The sequence below is a fragment of the Octodon degus genome, unplaced genomic scaffold (assembly GCF_000260255.1).
Source record: "Octodon degus isolate 3935 unplaced genomic scaffold, OctDeg1.0 scaffold00028, whole genome shotgun sequence".
Taxonomy (NCBI): Eukaryota; Metazoa; Chordata; class Mammalia; order Rodentia; family Octodontidae; genus Octodon; species Octodon degus.
Window position 1 is genome coordinate 19,506,801 of NW_004524604.1, and position 20,836 is coordinate 19,527,636.

Consider the following 20,836-nt stretch of genomic DNA (forward strand, 5'->3'; position numbering starts at 1 on the left):
GCCTGACAGTAGTAGTCCTGAAAGGAGCCATTCATATCAAAATGGACTGTGTCCCTGACCCCAAGGAAAGAGTGCTGGACATTCTGTATGAGCAGGCCTTGCTGCCCCTTTCCCCATGGCTATTAGCCTTAGATGTAATTTTTGTCCAATCTCATTTTGACCTTGCTGTCCATGCTTCAGTCATGCCTGTGCAGTAAGGTCTCCATAAAAACGGGAGTCAGCTGGGGAGATAGCTCAGCAGCACAGCACTCGCCTGGCAAGCTCAAGGTCCTGAGTTTGATTCCTGGTACAAAAACCAACAAAAAAGCAGGAATCAGAGTGCTTGTGGGGAGGTCCCCAAAGTGCCATGCCCACGAGGGGCATGTGCAGACCCTCCTCACCCTTCCTCCACACCCCACAAGAGGCATCACTTCATTCTATATTCTTTGTAGTAGTGTCCTTTATACTAAACCAGTAGATGTGTTTTCTTAAGTTCTGTGAGTCACTTGAGCATATCAATCAAGCCAAGGAAGGGTGTGGTGGGAACCTCGGTTTATAGCAAGTAGATCAAAAGCACAGGAAAAACAGCCAGAGAAAGGCACCTGGAGTCAGCCTCTAAGGTGCAGCAGGGGACTGAGCCTTTGACCTGTGGGATCTTTTCTTTGGGGATGGTGCCAGGAATCGAACTCATGCTTGCCAGACAGATGCTGTGCCACTGAGCTAAACCCCCAACCCCAACCTGTGGGCTCTGACACTATTGCTTCATTATGTGTCAGAATTGAATTCAATTCAGGGATACCTGCTGGTGTCCACTGCAGAACTGTTTGCTTGCTTTACAGGGAAAAACCCTTCCATATCTAGAGCTAGAAATGACTCCTATTCCCAAGTTCTGGAGAAGCTGTGTCTGGTCTGGTATGGGTATATTTCCCACACACTACTTGAAAGCCTTTGCTAGCTCTTAGCACTCTTGGCACTGGGTTCAAATGCCCTCGTCTCACACCTCCAGCTCCTGGTGCCTGGCATCTGCTGCATTCTCCAGTCACATTGTCACCCTTACACCTGTGGCCCCACATTCCAGGCCGTGGCAGAGCTGCTCTCTTCTGTGGCTGCGCCCTGGGCCACAGGTGTCCTTTATTTAGGGCCTTTATCTCTGCCTGAGTATTTCAGCTGTGGTTCTGGGGACACTGTGGGCCCACAGTCTTTGTTCTGGGCCACGCTGTGCATAGTAAGGCTTTTGTGGCATGCCTGTCCCCTACTCACTAAATGCCAGTAATACTTCGCCAATAATGATAAGAAAAATGTGTCCAGACAGCCAACGTCCCCTGCAGGTTTGGCAAAGTTGCCGTCAGTTGAGAGCTGCTGGCTGAGGTCATTCTCTGCCGCGCCCACTCTTCCTCCCATGCCACCTGCCCAGCACCCACGCAAGCAAGCTGTTGTTTCCTCTTGTTAAGGGTTTAGATCCAAACTATGCCCCAAATCTGCCCCAAGGCTGCCTGAGTCTGGGAGTGCGGCAGCTGTAGGTGCTGCTGGGGGTGGGCCTGGCGGGTGATTTCTTGTCGTGGCTCCCCTGCTCTCTGTTCTTTGGCTGCCAGGGCATGAGCTCCTGTCCTCTGCCAGCCCGCCCACCACCCCATTTCTGCCTTAAGTCAGATGACCGTGGCAGGAATGGGAAGTCCAAAGAAATCTCTTCTTTTAAATCATGAGCATTGCATATTCTGTCCCAGTGATGGAAAGTGGCTAGTATAGTCCTGCAAAGTCTTCCCGTTGGGCTGGGTGACCCTCAGACATGTCAGTACCCATCCTTGCTTCCCTCTCCTGGGGCTTCAGGAAGACCCATGGATCTGTTTGCTGGGCTGGGCTCCCTGTTGTATACAGTACTCAGGGTCAAGTCTGTGACACATCCTTATCTAACAAACCTTTTTTTCCCCTCCTTTTAGTTTTTTGAGACAGGATCTCACTATGTAGCCCAGGCTAGCCTTGAACTTGCAGCAATCCTCCTGCCTCAGCCCCCTGAGTGCTGCAATTACAAGCATGTGAACAAACCATCCTTGACATGTTCTCTCTTGATCCATTTCCAGACCATCTGGGACACTGTTCATTTGGAAATCTTTCCTGAACACTCCCACTGCGCTCTGTCCCACTGCCCTCCGTGAGGCCGAAGCCAACACCCTCTTATACTGGGATTACAGATGACCACAATCCACCCAAATCCCTTCTAATCTGTTCTCACTTCAGCAGGGATAATCTTTTCAAAACAAAATCCTGAGCATATTGCCCCCTTTGTTAAATCCCTTCAAAGGCTGCTAGTGCTATAAGCCATAACCCAAGGTCTGGTGTGCCCTGGCCCCCGTCCACCTCTCTATCTTCACGGCAACCTCACTGCCCCTGCTGGGAGCTTTTCACTTTGTGGCTTCCTTTTCTTTTCCCCCAAGCCACAGGGACTTGCTGGCTCTTTCCATTGCCTGAGTTGCTCTTCTACTGCCACACAACTTCTGGGACCCAGGCGGCTTCCAGGGTCTTCCTCAGGGAGAACCATGGGCTGAGAACACCCTCACGGAGGGCTTCATGCTGGGCAGTAGCTGTCTTGACATCTGTAATGATTCATTTTTGAATTCGTGCTTCTAACGTGAAACGCAGTGTTCAGAGCCTAGTGGCTCAGCTCATCCACCGGGCCGCTGGGGGCAGGCACCTGCTTCTTTGGGTCCTATTGTGGGCAGTGCCAGTGCAGGTCTCCACCCCCTGATTATCCCGGAATCCCCAGGGAGATACCATTAAATAGTGGAGAAATTTATACTATGTAGCCCAGGCTAGCCTTGAACTTGAGAAAAGATGCCATGACAGGCTGTAAAGCAGAGCATGAAAGGAAAAAGCTTTTTCCTGATGTTCGTTCTGAACCAAACCAGGAGGCAAGTAGCCCTGATCTTTTTCTTTTCTTTTCTTTTTTTTTTACTCTTGGTATCAGGACTAGAACTCAGGACCTTGCCCTTGCCAGACAGGTGTTGTGTCATGGAGCTCAATTCCTGGCCCTTTCTCCTGATATTTGAACAGGCTTCACGTTTTCCTTCTATGCTTCCCTGTAGGTGGCACAGTCAGTGATAGGTTGGTTCTTCAGTTGCGCGGCTCACAGCTGCAGCCCTCCTGGACAGCTGCCCTCTGCAGCAAGGATCTGTCTCCCTTCCATGGCAGCTCCTCAGGGGCACTGACGGCCTCCCGCAGGCATGCCCAGCAGCTCAGCAGGGCCCTCCCAGCACCAGAGCTCCCCGAAGGGCTGGCTGAGGCCTTAGTACCCCTCACCAAGAGCCTCCATTCCCTCTGCCCAGTCCTGCCTTTCTTGTGAGCGCATCTCACAGAAGCGCCCCCAACACACCTGCAATGGCTAAGTCTGTCTTGGAGACTGACCCAAGGGACCTGGTCTGAGAAACCATCTACTTGCTCTGCTGCACCAGTCCTAACTGGCGTCCTGATACAAGGGAACAGCCCCACGTGGTTAACTTTCAGATTCTCACGTACTAAGTCAGTGCCTCCTCTATGAGCCTCTATATCGTTTTCCCCCAGAATTTATTATAACTAAAATGTCACATTCATTTGAGTAAATAAATTTTATCTCCTTGACCACAAGGTCAGGAATTATATTAGTAAAGGCCACGAGGTCAGGAATCAAGTCCAGTTTTTGAAGGCATGGACACTGTATGAGTTCTACTCCCCCAACCCCAGGGTAGCTTGTTTATAACATAAGGAGGGGAGAGAGGCTGGCTAGAAGCCGCAGCTGCTGCTGCTCCTCTCTTTGCTCTTTCCCAGTTTTCTGCTGCCATGACCTGCTGCTCTCTGCCATGTGTCACTCTTCCTAGGAGCCAGCCCAGTATAGACTGAAACCTCCACAAACTGTGAGCTAAATAAACCTTTCCTTCCTTAATTTTGGGTGTTGAGTATTTTGTCCCAGCAACGAGTGAAACTGATATGCACAGGTTTTGGGTTTCTTTTCTAGCAGTGAAAAAAGTTACTAAATTAAATTTGGTCAGTGATGATGATGATGGTCATCACTTTGGTCATGATCATGAAGTGACCAGAATGTGTGGCTCTTACATTAGTTTTCAGAAGTAAATTTTTATTTATTTTAAAAAAATGTATTTTGTACATCACTTCACAGCTCGGACTCATAGTGATCCTCCTGTTTTTAGCCTCCTCAGTGCTTGGATTACAGGCATGAGCCACCATGCCTAGACTCTGTGGCTGGCTCAGTGGGCCCAGGGGTGGGGCCAGTGTGACATGCAGTACCAGGGATTGAACCCCAGTCCCTGCGATTGCCTAAGCAGGTGTAGTCTGCTGAGCTATCTTGCCAGTCCCCAGAAGTAAATTTTGAAAAAGAAAAATTTGAGGGCAAGGTGGTTATGGTTTCTTAAGTGTCCACGAGAAGTTGATATTGGCAGACTTGGTCACCAGCTGATGGCACTACTGGGAGGTTGTGGAACCTTCAGAGGCAGGGCCTAGTGGGAGGAAGTTAGGACACTGAGGGCATGGCCTTGAAGGGGACATTGCCCCACCCCCTTGTTTTCCAACTGCCCTGGGGGTGAACAGTCTTCCCTGGTCACTCTTGCTATCATAACATAGTCTTTGTTTTTGTTTTGGCAGAACCAGGGATTGAACTCAGGCCCTTGCACTTGCCAAGGAAGCACTTATTCCACTAAACCATCACCCTGGCCCTGTCATTGTACCACCACATATCTAAAACAACAGAGCCAAGTGACCATGGACTGAAAATATGACCACAATAAGCCATTCCTCCCCTTAGGATGATTTTCTTGTGGATTTTTGTAGCAGCAGTGGAAAGCTGAGTGACACAGTCAGGATGGTTGTAATATATGTTAATATAAACTTCTAAGGAAACATTCAGATATCATTTAGAAATCCCTTATGTCTTATCTGTATGTCTCTGGCATTATATTTGGTGCCAAGTTCCCAAGTAAATAAAATCACGTATTATTGAATTCCTTCTTCCTGTTCCTACGGCCTCTGTGGGTATACAACTAGAAGTTTCCTTGGACTGCTACCTTCTCTTTCTTGTTTCAGGCTTTGGCCCACGTATTTGCATCTTCTTCCCCTTAGCTCAGCCTGACTGTCCATTGTTCCTCTGAATATGAGAGGCTGGTCAGGGGCTTCAATGTAGAACAAGGGGTATCTAAATTATGACAAGATTTGGGGTCAGTTTTAATTTTGCTCTCATTTCTGATGAAATAGTAAGTTTTAATGACTCATTCTTCATAGCATCTGAAGGTTGCTATTCTCTAAATAGAATGCTGAGTTTGAAACATTCCAGTATGAGCTCCTCCTCCCCAGCTTTCCTCATGCATTTGTCCAGAGTCTCTTAAAAATGACAGGTATATCCCTGTGTACAGGTAGATGTCAGCTAAGCACAGTAAGAAGTTCTTGCCACATTTGTGGAATGTGACTGAAGACAGTGGCTGGGGCCACACATCACGTGTCTTGAAGGAACAAGGGGGGCTACACTGTCCAATTAGCACCTCACCTCCTGGATACTTCCTTTGTAGCTCTGGCATTTTTCTCCAGTCTTCTAGGAGTGTGTGCAATACCCTTCTCCAAAGGCATAGGCCCACTTCTCCACAATATTGAACATGAGTCGTTATTAAATTGTTTAAGGTCTGCCTTGAAGTGTAGAACAAAAGAAGACATGGCCACACTGGGGCCTGAAGAGGTGAGGGACGGCTGGTGTCCAAAGCAGGTGAGAAGGTGCAGAGAAAACCCTGGCTTGGCTGTTTTAAGAACCAGAAGCCACTTCTGGTTCTTAAAACACTTTTAGCAGAACCACTTTTAGTCTTCTGCTAAAAGCTATGTGGAAATAGCTTATGTCTTTCTGGAACCTATTCCTCCTTGAAGCAAAGAGAAATAGTTCAACAAAGCAATCCTTGATATTTGTAATTGTGGCCTTTTGTTTTGCTTGGACAGCTTGGCTGTTTTGTTGGTCTTTCAAATAACTAACTTTGCATCTTTTATATTCTCTAGTTCATTAATTTCTACGTAGTCTTTTAAAAATTCTTAAAAATTTATTTATTTATTTATGTGGTACAGGGTTGTGCTATGCATCTCAGACTCATAATGATCCTCCTGTCTCAGCCTCCCCACTTCTGGGATTACAGGCATGCGCCACCACGTCCGATCTTGGTACCTAGCATAGAATGTGGTACCAGGGGTTGAATCTGGTACCACATGCTGTCCTCGTGCTTGCCTAGGCAGGCACTTAGACTGCTGAGCTCTCTCCATCACCTGAGGTCTTTTTATTTTTAATGCCTACATTTATAGCTATACAGTTCTCTTAGGAAGGTGCCCATTTGGCTGGCCCGCTGTAGGAGCCCGTTCTGAGAAGCCCCTCACTGTCATGTGCTGTGTAGCAGGGAGTGCTCCTTTCTTAGACCTTCTTGTGAGAGGTTCAGCTGGGCTTTGGGTTGCATCCATATCAGACCGCACTGGGCCGCTATGTGAATGCCATCACATATACTTACTCAGCTAAGATAGCAGCTGATTTATCAGACATGTTATACTTGGCTGCAACTCAGAACAGAGCCTGTCCAGTGTGTCGCAGGTCCAGGACAGAGGACCACTAGGGATGGTTTTGGAAGAGCACGAAGGGTTTCTCAGAGGCAATGGAACTTCCACATCCACTGGAAGGCAAACTAGAGTGGTGCTCTCTCCTATACTGGGTACCGGTGTCCTGTGCCTGTCAATTGGCTCCTCTGCTTTGGCCTCCTGGTGTTCTTAGGACTCTTCTGTGTCACTTGGGCCTGTGTGCTCTCCTCTTCCTTCACTGGGCTGTCCTGGGGGCAGATATCTCTAAGAAGATGGCGTGAGGGCCTAGAGTGCCTTCCATTCATGTTCTATTGAGTGCTAAACTCATGTAGCATCAAAAATCATAGGCCATGGGCTGACTTGCATGAGGCAGAGTTTAAAATGTGTATTTTTCAACTTTTTGTTCTATTTTATAGCAAAATGGGCAAAGGCTCTACCACCAAGCTACACCCTCAGGCCTGGAAGTGCTTTTGAACTGATGTACCAGGGCTCATATCACACATTAGTGGCATGATTTTAGGTAGTAACTTAACCTACATAATGACTCAGTTTTCCTCCCTGTGAAATGGGACTAATAACAGGACTTACAGTCTTCTTACAAAGGGTCTAGATCCCATCACCCCTTAATAAACATGGCTGATAATCCAGGAATGTATTCCATGTGTTAATCTTTGAGTTTACAAGTCCTTTCCTTCAAATACTTCAAAGATCGCCTCATAGACTTGTTAAGTGGTAGAGAGGAAAGGCACCCTACAGCAGTAGCCACAGTGGCTCAGAGGATCTGGGAGGAGCCCACCCTCTCTCCACATCAGCCTCAGTCTGTCCGGGGGCTCAGCAGAGCCACTCTGCCACTTCCTCCAATGACGTGATTCCTGAGCACTGCCTGGCTATCGGCAGCTCCCCAACCCAAGAATAGCCCTCATATTCCATGAGAGTTCCATGCTCCTAAGGTCCTCCACTGAGGACAGGTGTGCAGCTAATGTGGGGCTGTATGCCTATAATCCCTCCACTTAGGGAGGCTGAGGCAGGAGGACTGCAAATTAGAGCCAGCCAGGGCAATGTAGTAACTTAGTGAGACCCTGTATCAAAATTTAAAAGAAGAGTTAGGGATGTAGCTCAGTGTGAAGCCTAGTTCAGTCCTGTGTGTGTGTGTGTGTGTGTGTGTGTGTGTGTGTGTGTGTGTGTTATAAGATATGGAGCCGGGGGGGGGGGCAGAAATACAGCTTAGTGGCACAGTGGCTGCCTGGTGACCACAAGGTCCTGAGTTTGACTCTTGGTATCAAAGGGGGAAAATCCATTTTACCTTACTGATAGGTCCTGCTCATGCCCCAGAAAGGTGGGTTGTCCAGGACAGAAGAAAGGATCTTGGAAGGGAGTATCTTAAAATTCTGTCCAGGGTCAGCCAGATAGCTCAGCAGACTAAAGTGCCTGCTTAGGCAGATGCAGGGACCCAGGTTCGATCCCCGGCGTGCTGTGCCAGCCCCACCCCTGGGGCGTGCTGAGACAGTGATTGAGGTTGGACGTAGTGATGCGCTCCTGTAATCCCAGCACTTGGGGAGGCTGAAAACAGGAGAATCACTACTAGTTCAGTCTGTGTAGTGAGACCCTGTAGGCCCTGTACTAAACACACAGAGAGAGAGAGAGAGAGAGAGAGAGAGAGAGAGAGAGAGAGAGAGAGAAGCCCTCTGTCCAGCACAGGTTTCATTAACTGTGCAAGGAGAAGAAACCGCACCTCCTAATCTTCACCATTATTTTGTCCTGGGCCTGGTATGACGGAGGCTGTCAACTCACCTAGCACCTCCTCCCGCTTTTCTTTCCCCCCCAAACAAAATACAGTAAAACCTTGGATTGCAAGTAATTCAAGAGTTCTGTAAGACAAGTGAACATTGCTAATAAATTTTAACTTGCTAAAGAGTGATGTCTTGCAATATGAACAGCACATGGCTGAATGTCTCATGGTCACAACAGAGCCAACAGCTCCTGTCTCTGTCTGTCTCTCTGTCTCTATCTCTCTATCTCTGTCTCTCTTTCTCTCTGTCTGAAGGATTGTGGGTGGTCCTCTCCCAACAGCAAGAGGTACTAGAGATCTCATCAGCAGAAGAGGAGAAAAAGGCAGAGGAGGAATCCCTCACTTCAAATGAGATTAGGGCGATGTGGAAAATGTGGGAAAGTGCAAAATTTTATAGAAAAGCACTGCCTGATAAGGCCACAGCGATGCGAGTGATCAGTCTTTTTAAAGACAATGTGATGTCACATTTCCATGAAGTCCTCAAAAGGAGCCAAAAGCAAGCGTCATGGGATAGGTTCCTTGTTAAAGTTGCTTGCTTGCTTTCTCTCTCTCTCTCTCTCTCTCTCTCTCTCTCTCTTTTTTTTTAGGTACCAAGGATTGAACTCAGGACCTTGTGCTTGCCAGACAGGTGCTTATGCCACTGAACTCCTTCCCCAGCTAAAAAAAGACAGTTTCCATTGAGCCAACAGATGCAGTGATGCCCTTAGTGGTGGTAAAAGTCATCCTGTACAATAACCCTCCTCTTTCTTGTCATCCTTACACCGACCACAAAGGTTTTCAATGTTAAGTACAAGTTAATCTGCTTACTTTTCTTTATATTTTATATTTTATTGTTTTGTATTATATTACACTTTTAATCATTTTTTATGATTATTTTTGGGTTATAGAACAAATTGTCTGAGTTTCTGTTATTTCTTATGGGGAAATTTACTTTGTTATAAAAGTGCCTTAGTTTACAAGCAAATTATGCTCGAAAGCCAAGGTTTTACTGTACTCTATTTTTCACCCTCCCTTGTAGCTAGAGCTGAACATATGACATGGTCCTGGCAAATATGCATACATTTGTGGACATCATTCCCCTCTCCCCCTTCTCTATCCTGGAATGTGGACTCAGGGTTTGGAATGACAACAACCATCCTGTGACAAGGAGGAGAAAGCCAACTGGATTTTTTTTTTTTTTTACAGAGATCTTGTCCCTAAATTCATTGAGCTGCCAACTCTGTACCAGAAGCTGATATTCTGTGAATTTTATTTATTTATTTGGTACAGGGTCTCACTACACAGCTTGGACTCATAGTGATCCTCCTGTTTCAGCCTCCCCAGAACTGGGATTACATGCATGTGCCACCATGCCTGGTTTTGGTGGCTGGTACGGCATGCCTGGGGTTCTGGGGCTGGCCTGGCATGCAGTACCAGGGATCGAACTCCAGTTCTTGTGCATGCCAGGCAGGTGCTTAGACTGCTGCGCTATCTCCCCAGCCCTCCATTTGTTTGTTTTTGAGACAGCATCTCATTATGTACTGCAAATTGACCTTAAACTCACTTGTGTAGTCCAGGCTGAACTCATGGTGATCCTCCTGCTTCAGCCCCCTGAGTGCTGGCATTACAGGCATGTGCTACCATGCCCAGCTCATAGCCTTCTCTGTATGCTAGGAAAGGGCTACAATGCTCTATCCCTAGACTTTTTCATTTTATTTCGAGACAGTCTCTTACGGTACTGCCCAGGCTGCTCTTGTGATCCTCCTGCCTCAGCCCCTTCCAAGTAGCTAGCATTACATGCATTACAACCACACCCAGCTTTATATAGTGTCTTTATATCACACTGAATGTTCGTGCTCACAATATAGTGATATTTATGTCATTTTCTATTTTGCCCGTGATATGTTATAAATATTACAGTTCCTTCAGATCTTCTTGGGAGAGAGGTGACACCCAGGAAACGAAAGGGTTTACTTAGCTGGGGGGACAGTGACGGAGGGGTGCCTTCCTTTCTTCTGGCTTTGCTTTATGGTTTCTGATTGTGCTCTCTCCCTCCCTGCCATTCCCCCTGATGTCCCTCAGGGGTTTGGTGGCAGGCTGGGGACTGGAGCATGAGATTTCTCAGTTCCACGGGGCAGAGGGGCAGTGGAGGGAAAGGGCCAGGGGTCTCAAGACCGGAAAGCTCTCTACTAAGTCCCTTAAGTAAAGTGAGCAATATGGGAGGGGATACAGCTTCCTGAAGGTGCCAGAAGATGTGGAGAGCCAGACAGGAGCCAGCAGGGCGACTGGCCCAGCAGAGCCAGAGGCAGCTCAGAAGGATGCACAAGGCAGGCAAAGGTGCGTGCGTCTCCAAAGCCCCCAGCAGGGAGGGATGTGTGGGTCCCAGGCGGGATCTATTCATCTGCAGCCCACACCACAGTTTGTGCTCTGCACAATGCACAGGCAGGTTCAGGTCCAGGGCCAGCACAGCTTCCTGTCCTCTGCCCTCTCCACCTGCCTGGGTCTCAGCAAAGCAGCTGGGGTACCTAAGTGAGTCTCCCATCCTCCCATCCCTCTCCCTCTTGCCTTCTTCTACAGTCAGCACCGGCTCTACAGGCTCTCTGGCATCCAAGTCTGAACTGCCCTCCCCACTTCCTGGCTCCATTCTCCTCTCCGTGAGCCCTTCATTGACCAGGCTCCCTCCTTCCTCCCTCCACTTGCGTCTACTTTGGGGTCAGCCCAACCTCCGCCACCTGAGCTGGGCCTCAGTGCTTCCGAGATGCTCTCACCAAGGACCCAAGCCTTGCCGCAGCCCTGACACTGCGTGACCTGCAGCCTGCAGCACGGCTGGCAGCTCCTCCCTGACAGCCTCCACTTCGTTGATTTCTGAGGTGAAGCTGATAGTTACCTGTGGGAGATCCAGACTTTTTTCTTTCTTACTAATTAGAACTCCTTCTCCTCATCCCCAAACCATGCCATCTATTGGCTTCGCCTACATGTGAGGGTGACCAGGTAGCAGTGCAAGCCAATGAAATCTAAATGGAAGTTATTAAATGGGCTGTAAGGAAAGCCCCTTAACAGGAAGGGAGGCAGTTGATTGGTGTATGTATGCCATTTATTTCTGACTTGTCTACCTTTCTCCTGCCTGGAGCACAGTCCTGATGGCTGGAGCTAGAGCAACCATTTTGTAACACATGGAAAAGCACCATGAAACACATGGAGAAGATACAGATTCTACCATCCTACATCTCATGCTGGCAGTTTCTTATCTCCTCACCCTGTTTCATAAGAAAAATAAGCTCCATCTTGGTTTTTTTTTTTTTTTTTTATGTACTTAGTACAAGATCTATAAGGTCTACCGGGTCTTACTACACAGATCAGACTCATAATGATCTTCCTGTTCTTCAGCCTCCCAAGCCCTGGGATTATAAACGCGCACTGCCACACCCCATCTCGATTGCCATCTCAGCATGCCCTGGGGGCGTGGGGCTGGCACAGCAGGCCAGGGATTACACCCGGGTCCCTGCGTCTGCCTAAGCAGGTGCTTTAATCTGCTGAGCTATCTGGCCGGCCCTCCATCTGTGTCATTCACTGGGTTTTCTATGATACGTAGAAATCCATTTCTCATGACTATGCCACTTGTGTCCCCTTCTTGCATGTCCCCTCCATGTCAGGAGTCCTCAGCCTCTGTCCCAAGCTTTTCCCTCTGTTTATCAAGTGATTCTTGGTGACTTCTGCTGCCTCTGGTGACACCAAATTCTTGCCCAGATCCCCTTCCATAGCCCAGGTCCACAGAGCTGAAGGCCCAGGAGCCTCTCCAGCCACCCCTTCTCAGAGCCCAGTTCATTGCTCACAGCTGACCTTGCTAGCTCTCCCGCAATTCTGCTCTTCTGGCTCTTAGAGCAAGTCACCTCCCTCTCTGCCCAAGGGTCCAGAGTCCCCTCGCACCTCCTGATGGTTCCAGTGTGCCATCACTTCTTCAGTCCCACTGGGCAGCACAGATACCACTGTCTCTTGCCTGGGCTTCTGCATGAGCCTCCTATCTAGCCTTCCTGACTACTGTGATCTTTCAAACCAGTTCTGGGTTACTTTGTTTGCTTTACTCCTTCTGTTTTAGTTTTGCTCATGACCTTTGTACTGAGCTATATCCCCAGATCTTTTCAAATTGAGACAGGATCTCAATAATTCACTAAGTTGCCCAGACTGGGTTGGAACTTGTGATGTTCCTGCCTCAGCCTCCCAGAATGCTGGGATGACACCTGGTTGGGTTGGTCTTTTGAAAAGGCAAATCTGATCATCTCGTTATTCTGAGAAAGCTTACATGGCTCCTTGCCCCCCACCAGAAGGCATCTGATGCCTTTGTTGAGCTCAGCCTATAGTATCTTAGTAGATTCCTTTACACCTCATAAAATCATTTGCCATTTCCCAAACTTGCCATGATTTTTCTTATTTTCTTGTCCTAAGTGCCTGAAGTGTGGCTTGCGTACAGAAAACTACAGGTGGAATGTACTTAGACCTTGGCATGGATTTAGCTCTTTCCATCTCCCATGGAACGCCAACTCACAGAGAGAGCTCCCCTGCCCCCTACAAGCAGAGAGCAACGTGGCTCCAAGGAGGGGCCATTGCTTAGGTTCCATTCTACCTGCAGCAAGGTGACACTTGAGGACTTTAGGGAAAAGAAAGCCAGAAGCGTTAAGCCCACAGCTGCTTGCCCTCCCCAGCCCAGTCTACTCCATGGTGGCCACTCACCCTCTGGGTGACAGGCTTGTCATCCTGGATTTGCACGGCCAGTCCCATGTCAGACAGCCTGCAGTTGCCCAGGTCATCGAGCAGCACGTTCTCAGGCTTCAGGTCCCGGTAGACGATGCCCAGGCCGTGGAGGTGCAGCAATCCGCAGGCCATCTGGGCCGAGTAGAAGACCACCTGGCTCATGGCCAGGCCCCGGGTGCCCACGCTGTAGATGTGGAACTTGAGATCACCCCCGTTCATCAGGCTCATGACCAGGCAGAGATGGGACTTGTTCTCAAAGGCATAGGCCAGTGAGACAATGAAAGGGCTATTCACCTTCTCCAAGATTTCCTTTTCCAGGAGAGCCATTTTTTCCCCATTTTTCTTCTTCAGCCGTTTCTTGTCCAGTTTTTTACAGGCGTACATCTTACCAGTGTTTTTCACCTGGACAGCACATACCTGAAGAGAGAGAAAAAAAGAGAGAAGATGAGGTGAAAGCAGAGGGCCTTGAAGAGCGGTGGAAGAGGTGGAGGAAGAGATGTGTAGGAACCAGCTGGGGTGAACAGAGGGCTGGACAGGAGGGAAGATGTGAGGTAGAAGGCCTCTCGGGAAAGAGCAGGGCTAGGTTGCTACCACACTGCCTGTGATACCACTCTACCTCACTTGGCTGGCCATAATAAAATGAAAAAAGAGCCAAGAGCGGGGAGCATTCAGTGGCAGCCTCCTGCCTAATGTGCACAAGGTCCTGAGTTCACTCTTCAGCAGAGCCAGGCGTGGTGGTGCATGCTGTAATCCCAGCACTCAGGAGGCTGAGGCAGGAGGATCACTGTGAGTCCAAGGCCTGCCTGGGCTACAAAAAGAGTTCAAGGCCAGCCTGAACTGCATAGCAACACCCTATCTCAAAAAAAAAAAAAAAAAAAAAAAAAAAAAGAAAAAATCTCTGGCATGAGAAAAAGGAGGGGGATAGCAGGAGAATGACAAGTGTTGGCAGTAATGTGGGGGAAAATTGTAACCCTCAAGTTTTGCTGTAAGGATGTTAAATGTGCAAAAGACTTTGATGGGTCCTTAAAAAAACTAATCACACAATCTCCATATGACACAGCTATTCCACTTGTACGCCTACACCCAAGACAAATGAAAACAAACATTCAAACAAACACTTGCTTGATCCTCAGCACTGCAAAATAAATCAACCAGAAATAAAGAAGCCCCAAATCCCCATACGCGAATGTTCATAGCAGCCCTATGTGCAGCAGCCCAAGTGGACTGGTGGAGGAGGCAGGGGGCACCTCCTCACCACAGCGGCACTGGTGCAGGCTACAGCTTGAATGAGCCTCCTGAACACCATGGCCCCTGAGAGAAGCCAGATGCAAAATTGTATGAAATATCCAGAACAGGCAAATTCCTAGGAGCAAAAAGCAGCCCGGTGGCTGCCAGGGACCAGACGGGGTGGGAGTGGGAGTGACTGTTCATGGGTCCTGGGGTGACAGCAGTGTCTTGGAACCAGACAGAGGTGGTAGCTGTGCTATGGTCAGTGTGCTGTGTGCTAAATGCCGCTGAGGGGTGTGCTTTATAATTGCTAATGGTTTATGTTGTGTGAATTTAAAAAAAAAGTTTTTGTGCCTTAAAAAGCCAAGCACAGCGGGGGCGCAAAGCAGATTTTTGACTTTCTTTCAGGATTCATGCTTTCTTAGCTATCCGTTCTTCTCACCTCAGCTGGGTGGAAAAGGTCTCCCACAGAGACACAGGTTGCTGTCATCCTCCCAAGCAGCTGAGCATTTGGGCGTGTTCCCGAGCTCAACCCCACCATAAAGATTCCTGGCCAAGTCCACATTCTGCTTGTCTCTAGAGCCATTTGTATTTTATTTTACATGTTGACCCAAAAGAAGGGGTGGGAGGCGTGAGCTAGAAATCTTTCTGTGTGGCACTGAAGTTAGTTTTAAATGTTCCCTCGAGGTTAAACAAACAATAAGAAACAACAAGTAAAAAGGCCAAACACTCCGCTTTTGTGCATCCTCTGGCTTGGTATCCTGAGACACTTACCTCCCCAAAACCACCTTTTCCCAGCACGCGGAACTCAGTGAAATACTTGTCAGATACTGGCTGCATCTCAAAGAGCTTCCACTGCAGAAATCTATCGTAGAAGGGGCTGGCCAGGAAGTCCCTGAAGGGCCGGTCCTGCAAGAAGCCCAGGGCCCCCGCCTTGGCCAGAGCCACAGCGGCCACGCGCTCCTCTTCGGTGGCGGCCGCTTGGCACCTGGTGCAGAGCGCCGGGCTGAGGAAGGAATGAGGGTGCCCTGCGGCGGGGACACACGCGGCCAGCAGCCCCTGCAGTGCGAGGTCCTTGGCAGGCCCCTGCTCGGCGAGCTCCCAGGCCTGCACCTGCTCCAGGAAGGCCGAGGCTTCTCGGTACACAGGCTCCGAGGCCAGGAAGTCGCGGAAGAGCCTGCGGCCGATGGGCTGCTGCTCGCACAGGCTGTCGAAGTGCGGGGCCAGCGCGCGGCGCAGCGCCGCACAGTCCTGTGGCTCGGGCAGCACCAGGCCCCGACGCCAGCGCCGCAGCTCACGGTTATCCGTGTCCGAGGGCTTGCGGGCCTGCAGGTAGGCTGTGTTGGCGATCAGGTTGTCCAGGCCCCCCATGTCCATGGCTGGGCGCGCGGGTGGGAGGGCGGCGTGGGGACCGTCGTCGTTGGGGCTGGTGACGGTTGGCTGTCTGCCTCGGAGGTTAACTCACTGCCCCGGGATTTGCAGCGAGTGGGCCAGCCGGCCTGTGGGACCCTGGAGGGTACGACAGTGGTTTCTTCCATAAGAAGCTTTGCCTGGCTATGTTTAGCCAGCTAGTGGCCCCCATCCACGAGGTCAGAGCCGCCTGCATCACCTGTTCCCCCACCCCCTCCAGCCAGCTCCTCCTGGGGCCTTGCTCCAGTGCTCTGGCTCTGCATAGCTGGGACCAGCTTTCAAAATAAGGGAGAGGCATTTTAAGGTATTCTGCTGTTACAGGTTTCCTATCAGGGCAGGCTCGGTTGAATCCCAGAATAATGTTGAAGACGTTTTCCCCTGGTGCTTTGCAGCCTGATACACAGAGGAGCCTGATACACAGAGAATGCTCTAACCTGGGGGGCTGGGGCACGTGCCTATAATCCCAGCACTCTGGGAGCCTGAGGTAGGAGGATCACAAATTTGAACCCAACCTATGCAATTTATTGACTTAATGAGACCTTCTCTCAAAATTGAAAATAAAAGTAGAGCTGGGGATGTAGCTCAGTGTGAAGGCCCTGGGTTCAATCCCCAGGGTTGCAAACTAACTAAATCCTCTGAACTCTGAGTCCTGAGACATGCTCTTGGAAATACTGAGGACTCGAGTCATGGCCCTTGGCCCTTCAGGGCCTGTAGAAATCTTCCAGCTGTAACACCAGATGTGGTGGTGCACACCTGTTGTCCTGCAGTGCCTGCGAGGCTGAGGCAGGAGCATCACTGGGAGGCTGAGGCCAGCCTGGGCTACTTAGCAAGACCCTGTCTCAATAAAATAAAATAAAATAAAATAAAATAGAATAAAATAAAATAAAATAAAATATTCCTGCTATGGCTTGGTTAGCTCTTGAGAAGTCAATATCATCACGTGCCTTAGGTTTAAAAGAGAGGGGAGTGTCATTTTGACCTCAATGATATTTTAAGCAGCAAAGGCCATATTTCTGCAGTGGATCCATGAAGGGAATCCCCTGGGAGTGCGGGCTCTGAATGATGCAAGCATTTTCTGTGACCCCACAGACAGCACTGTACTTCACAGCACGTGGGCCTGGCTGTCCCAGGGGTGCAGCCTAACTACTGGACTCTAAATGCAGAACCTTCACGTGGACCCCAGCTCCCTGTTATTCAGGGAAATTTCTGGGGCTGCCACATCGTTGGCAGGAAGCAAGGATGCTGTCCTCCATGGCGGATGTTGGGAGCTGGGCTGTCACTGACAATGGTCTTACTGGGAGCAGAAATTGATTTAGACAGAGATCAGGCTAAGAGCCTCTGTTCCAAAAATAACAACTTGGGCTCTACAAGGGAAAGAATACTCAGGCTTTTTTTTTTTTTTTTTTAAATCAAAGCAAGGCTAAGGCAGCTTAAAAACAAAGTCATTCAGTATTATGCCCAAGCAGTTAAAAGGAGGGGGCAGGGGCTAGTCAGTCTTTTTCCAAACAAACATCCTCCAGCACACACTTTTGTCAAAACATCACTCTGACTGCCTCGTCCGCCTGTCAGCCTCTGACCCTTCCCCAGAGCAGCTACACACTTGGCCGCACGTGCTGGAGAATTATGTAACAAACTCGTGGGTGCCCTTTGGCTTCCCGCTGCTGAGCTGTAAGCGATCACTTCTCTTGGAGAGATGGGTGATCAGCATAAGTGCCCACTGCCCACAATCGTGCCATCTGCTCTGAGACCCACGTGGGTCATGGTGGTACTTTCTTCTTCTTAGTGTGCTATACCAGAGGCACCTTTCTGCACAGTGAAATCTCAATCTGGTCATTTTTACTGATGAGAAAATGCCTTTTCCCAAGGATCTTATGAAAATAGCAGTAACCTAACAGCCAAGAACTCTGAGGAAATGGTAGAACTGTCATCATACAGATATTTCACTGAGGAAAAAAAGGCTGTCACTGAAGAGTGTGTATGTGGTTAACTGGTTGATCTCACTCACCCTAATACTTTCTTAGAAATCCTTAGTAAATTCTTCACTTAGCAGTATCCATAGAAACACAGGAAGCCAACTGTTACTGCATTTCTAGTAACCACATTACAAAGGCCAGGAGACTGAGGCAGGAGGATTGCACAAGCTCGAGGCCAGCCTGGGCTACATAGTGAGTTTGAGGCCAGCCTTGGCTATATAGTGAGTTCAAGGCTAGCTGGAATTACAGAGTGAGTCCCCTGTTTTATTTTTTTAAAATCTTTTTAACATGTAGTTGATATAAAAGCTCCTAACAAGATATTTTTCATTCCTTTTTATGTCCCATGTCTGCATGTACTTCACAACACTTCTTAATCCAAACTAGCTATACCCCAACTGCTCAGTAGCTGTATATGACTACTTATGGGATAGCACAGACTGAAGCTTTGCTTATGTAGCTTTGTCACAAAAAAAGAAGTTTCTCTTATCATTGGTTGGTTTTCTAATCAGTGATACCATAGATCATCAGAGTAAAAATACTCATATATTAAAAATTATCTGGCCAATGAGATCAGAATTTAAATAATATTCAATACAAAAACTTGTAGATTTTGTATTGACTTTCATACTCATTTTTAGAAAATCTATTGTAGACTTCTTTTTCTTTTTTTTTTTTTTTTTTTTTTTTTTTTAGAGAAGGGCTTGCTATGCAATTCAGGCTGGCCTTGAAGTCACTTTGTAGACAAGGTTGATCTTGAACTTGCAACAATCTTTCTGCCTCAGCCTCCTAAATGCTGGGATTATAGGCATAGTGGTACAATTTTAAACAGAATACTATTATTTTTAAAGTTTGGCCCATCCAATAATATAGAGAACTCTGTTTTGTTTTGTTTTTTTCTTTTTCAGAACCGGGGATTGAACTCAGGACCTTGTGCTTGCCAGGCAAGCACTTATTCTACTGAGCCATCTCCCCAGCCCTTAGAACTCTGTTTAAAATAGAATCATTTGGGGCTGGGGAGAAAGCTCAGCAGTCTAAGCACCTGCCTGGCAAGCACAAGAATCTGGGTTTGATTCCCAGTACTGCATGCCATGCTGGCTCGAAGCCCCAGGTACTCTGTGCAGGACACTGAAACCGGGATCCAGTACTTTTCCCAACAAATGAAAACAATAATTGAAAGGCACCAAATCCTTACCTTAGAAGCAGAGGAGTTCCAAGTGGGGGAAGTAATCTTGGTTTGAGGTGTGGTCCAACAGCTTTGAGTACCAAGTGTAACACTACTTGGGCAATCTGAATCCTGGCTCAATCAAGTCTTAGCTGGGTGACCCTAGGCAGAGTAGCTAACTTCTCTGAGCCACAGCCTCAGCATCTGTAAAACAGAAATGATAAATATAGGTTCTTTGGAGTAAGTTCTTTATTTTGTAATTTTAAGTATTTATTTATTTGGTAAAGGGTCTCACTATACAACTCAGACTTACAGTGATCCTCCTGTTTCAGTCTCCCCGGTGCTGGGATTATAGGTGTGCACCATTCCGGGTTTCTGTGGCCAGTACAGCACAAGGCCAGTCTGGCGCAGGGCCAGTCCAGCATGCGGTACCAGGATCAAACCTGGGTCCTTGTGCTTTCTAGGCAGGCACTTAGACTGCTTAGCTATCTGCCGGCTGGAGTAAGTTCTTAAGAGGATTAAAGGCCAAACAATGTCTGCCATGAAGAATTGTTTTTTTAAAGAAGCATTAACTTTTATTTTTTATTTTTTTCTGGTGGAACCGGGGATTGAACTCAGACCCTTGCGCTTGCCAGGGAAGTGCTTACTCTACTGAGCCGTCTCCCCGCCCCCACCAACTTTTAAATACTGAGCCTTAATCGACAAAATCTGGTCTAAAAGCAAGTTTTTCTGTTATGCAGATTGGAGGAGGAAAGACTGGAGCAAGTGGAAGACAGTTTCGGTATCTAAGCCCACTGAGGGCCGAGCGCCAGGATCAGAGTTTGCAAAGAGAGCTGGGTCCTCTGTGGAGATGAAGGACAGGGAGGTCTGGCTGGTGGTAGTGCATGCCTGTAATCTCAACTGAGGGGGGCCTTGGAGGTGGGGGGCTGAGGCAGGAGGATCGTTGGGAGTTCGAGTTCAGTCTGGGTTACAAAGTGAGCTCAAGGCCAGCCTGAACTGCATAGCGAGACCCTGTCTCAAAAAGACAGAATAAAAAAGACAAGGAGATCAGATTTACTGACCTGAGGTCAGATTCAAGAAAACTGTTACAATGAAATGATTTGCTGTATGCTATCATGAAAACTGTCATGTGAAAAGAGGAGCTATATAATTTTAAACAAAAATTTTTGACTTTCGGGGCTGGGAAGATAGCTCAGTAGAATATACACTTGCCTGGCAAGTGCAAGGACCTGAGTTCAATCCCTGGTTACACACACACACACACACACACACACACACAAATTAACTTTCATAATGGTAGAAAGTAACTGTATTATTGTGTATTTTTGACCAACTTTATAACCTCGAGGAAAGAAAAGTAAGTCCCCTTTGCTCAGATCTTCTATTATTTTGTGTGTCATTTACAGCTTTTTGTAAATGATGTGCATGTTGTAAAGTTTTTGTTTTTGTGTTTTGAGACAGGCTCTTGCTATTGAGTTCAGGCTGGGCTTGAACTTGCTATGTAGGCCTGGCTGGCCTCAAACTCTTGACAATCCTGCCTCTGCCTTCTGAGTGCTGGGATTACAGGCATGTGCCACCTCATCAGTCCACATTCTAAATTTATTATTTATTCAATATATATATATATATGTATTTGGCACAGAGTCTCACTACAGACTCATAGTAATCCTCCTGGTTTCAGCTTCCCCAGTTCTGGGATTACAGGCATGCACCACCATGCTCAGACTCAGAGGCCAGCTCAGCGTGCCCAGGGGTTGGGTCAGCATGGCATGTGGTGCCAGGGATCGAACCTCAGTCCCTATGCTTGCCTAAGCAGGCACTTAGTCTGCTGAGCTATGTCGCTGGCCCTTTTGATGTTATTTCTTGTGCAACTGGGGCTCTATCCAGGAAGCCCTTGCCTATGTCTATGTCCTCATGAGTCTTACCTATTTTATCTTCCAGAAGATTGTTTTCTGCTTCAGCATTTTATTTGAGCACATGGTGAGCAAT

The 20,836-nt window shown here is 48.1% G+C and overlaps 1 protein-coding gene across 1 annotated transcript in view; it reads right to left on the bottom strand.

Moving 5' to 3' along the window:
• Positions 1 to 15,679, bottom strand: part of Grk7 (G protein-coupled receptor kinase 7) — a 32,724-nt gene extending 17,045 nt beyond the window's left edge. Inside the window, exons 1-2 of the mRNA XM_004629224.1 lie at positions 15,077 to 15,679; positions 13,055 to 13,492 (exon numbers count right to left, since the gene is read on the bottom strand). Of these exons, the coding sequence (XP_004629281.1) occupies positions 13,055 to 13,492; positions 15,077 to 15,679 (1,041 nt within the window). The remainder of the gene's footprint in view (positions 1 to 13,054; positions 13,493 to 15,076) is intronic.
• Positions 15,680 to 20,836: the final 5,157 nt, after the last annotated feature.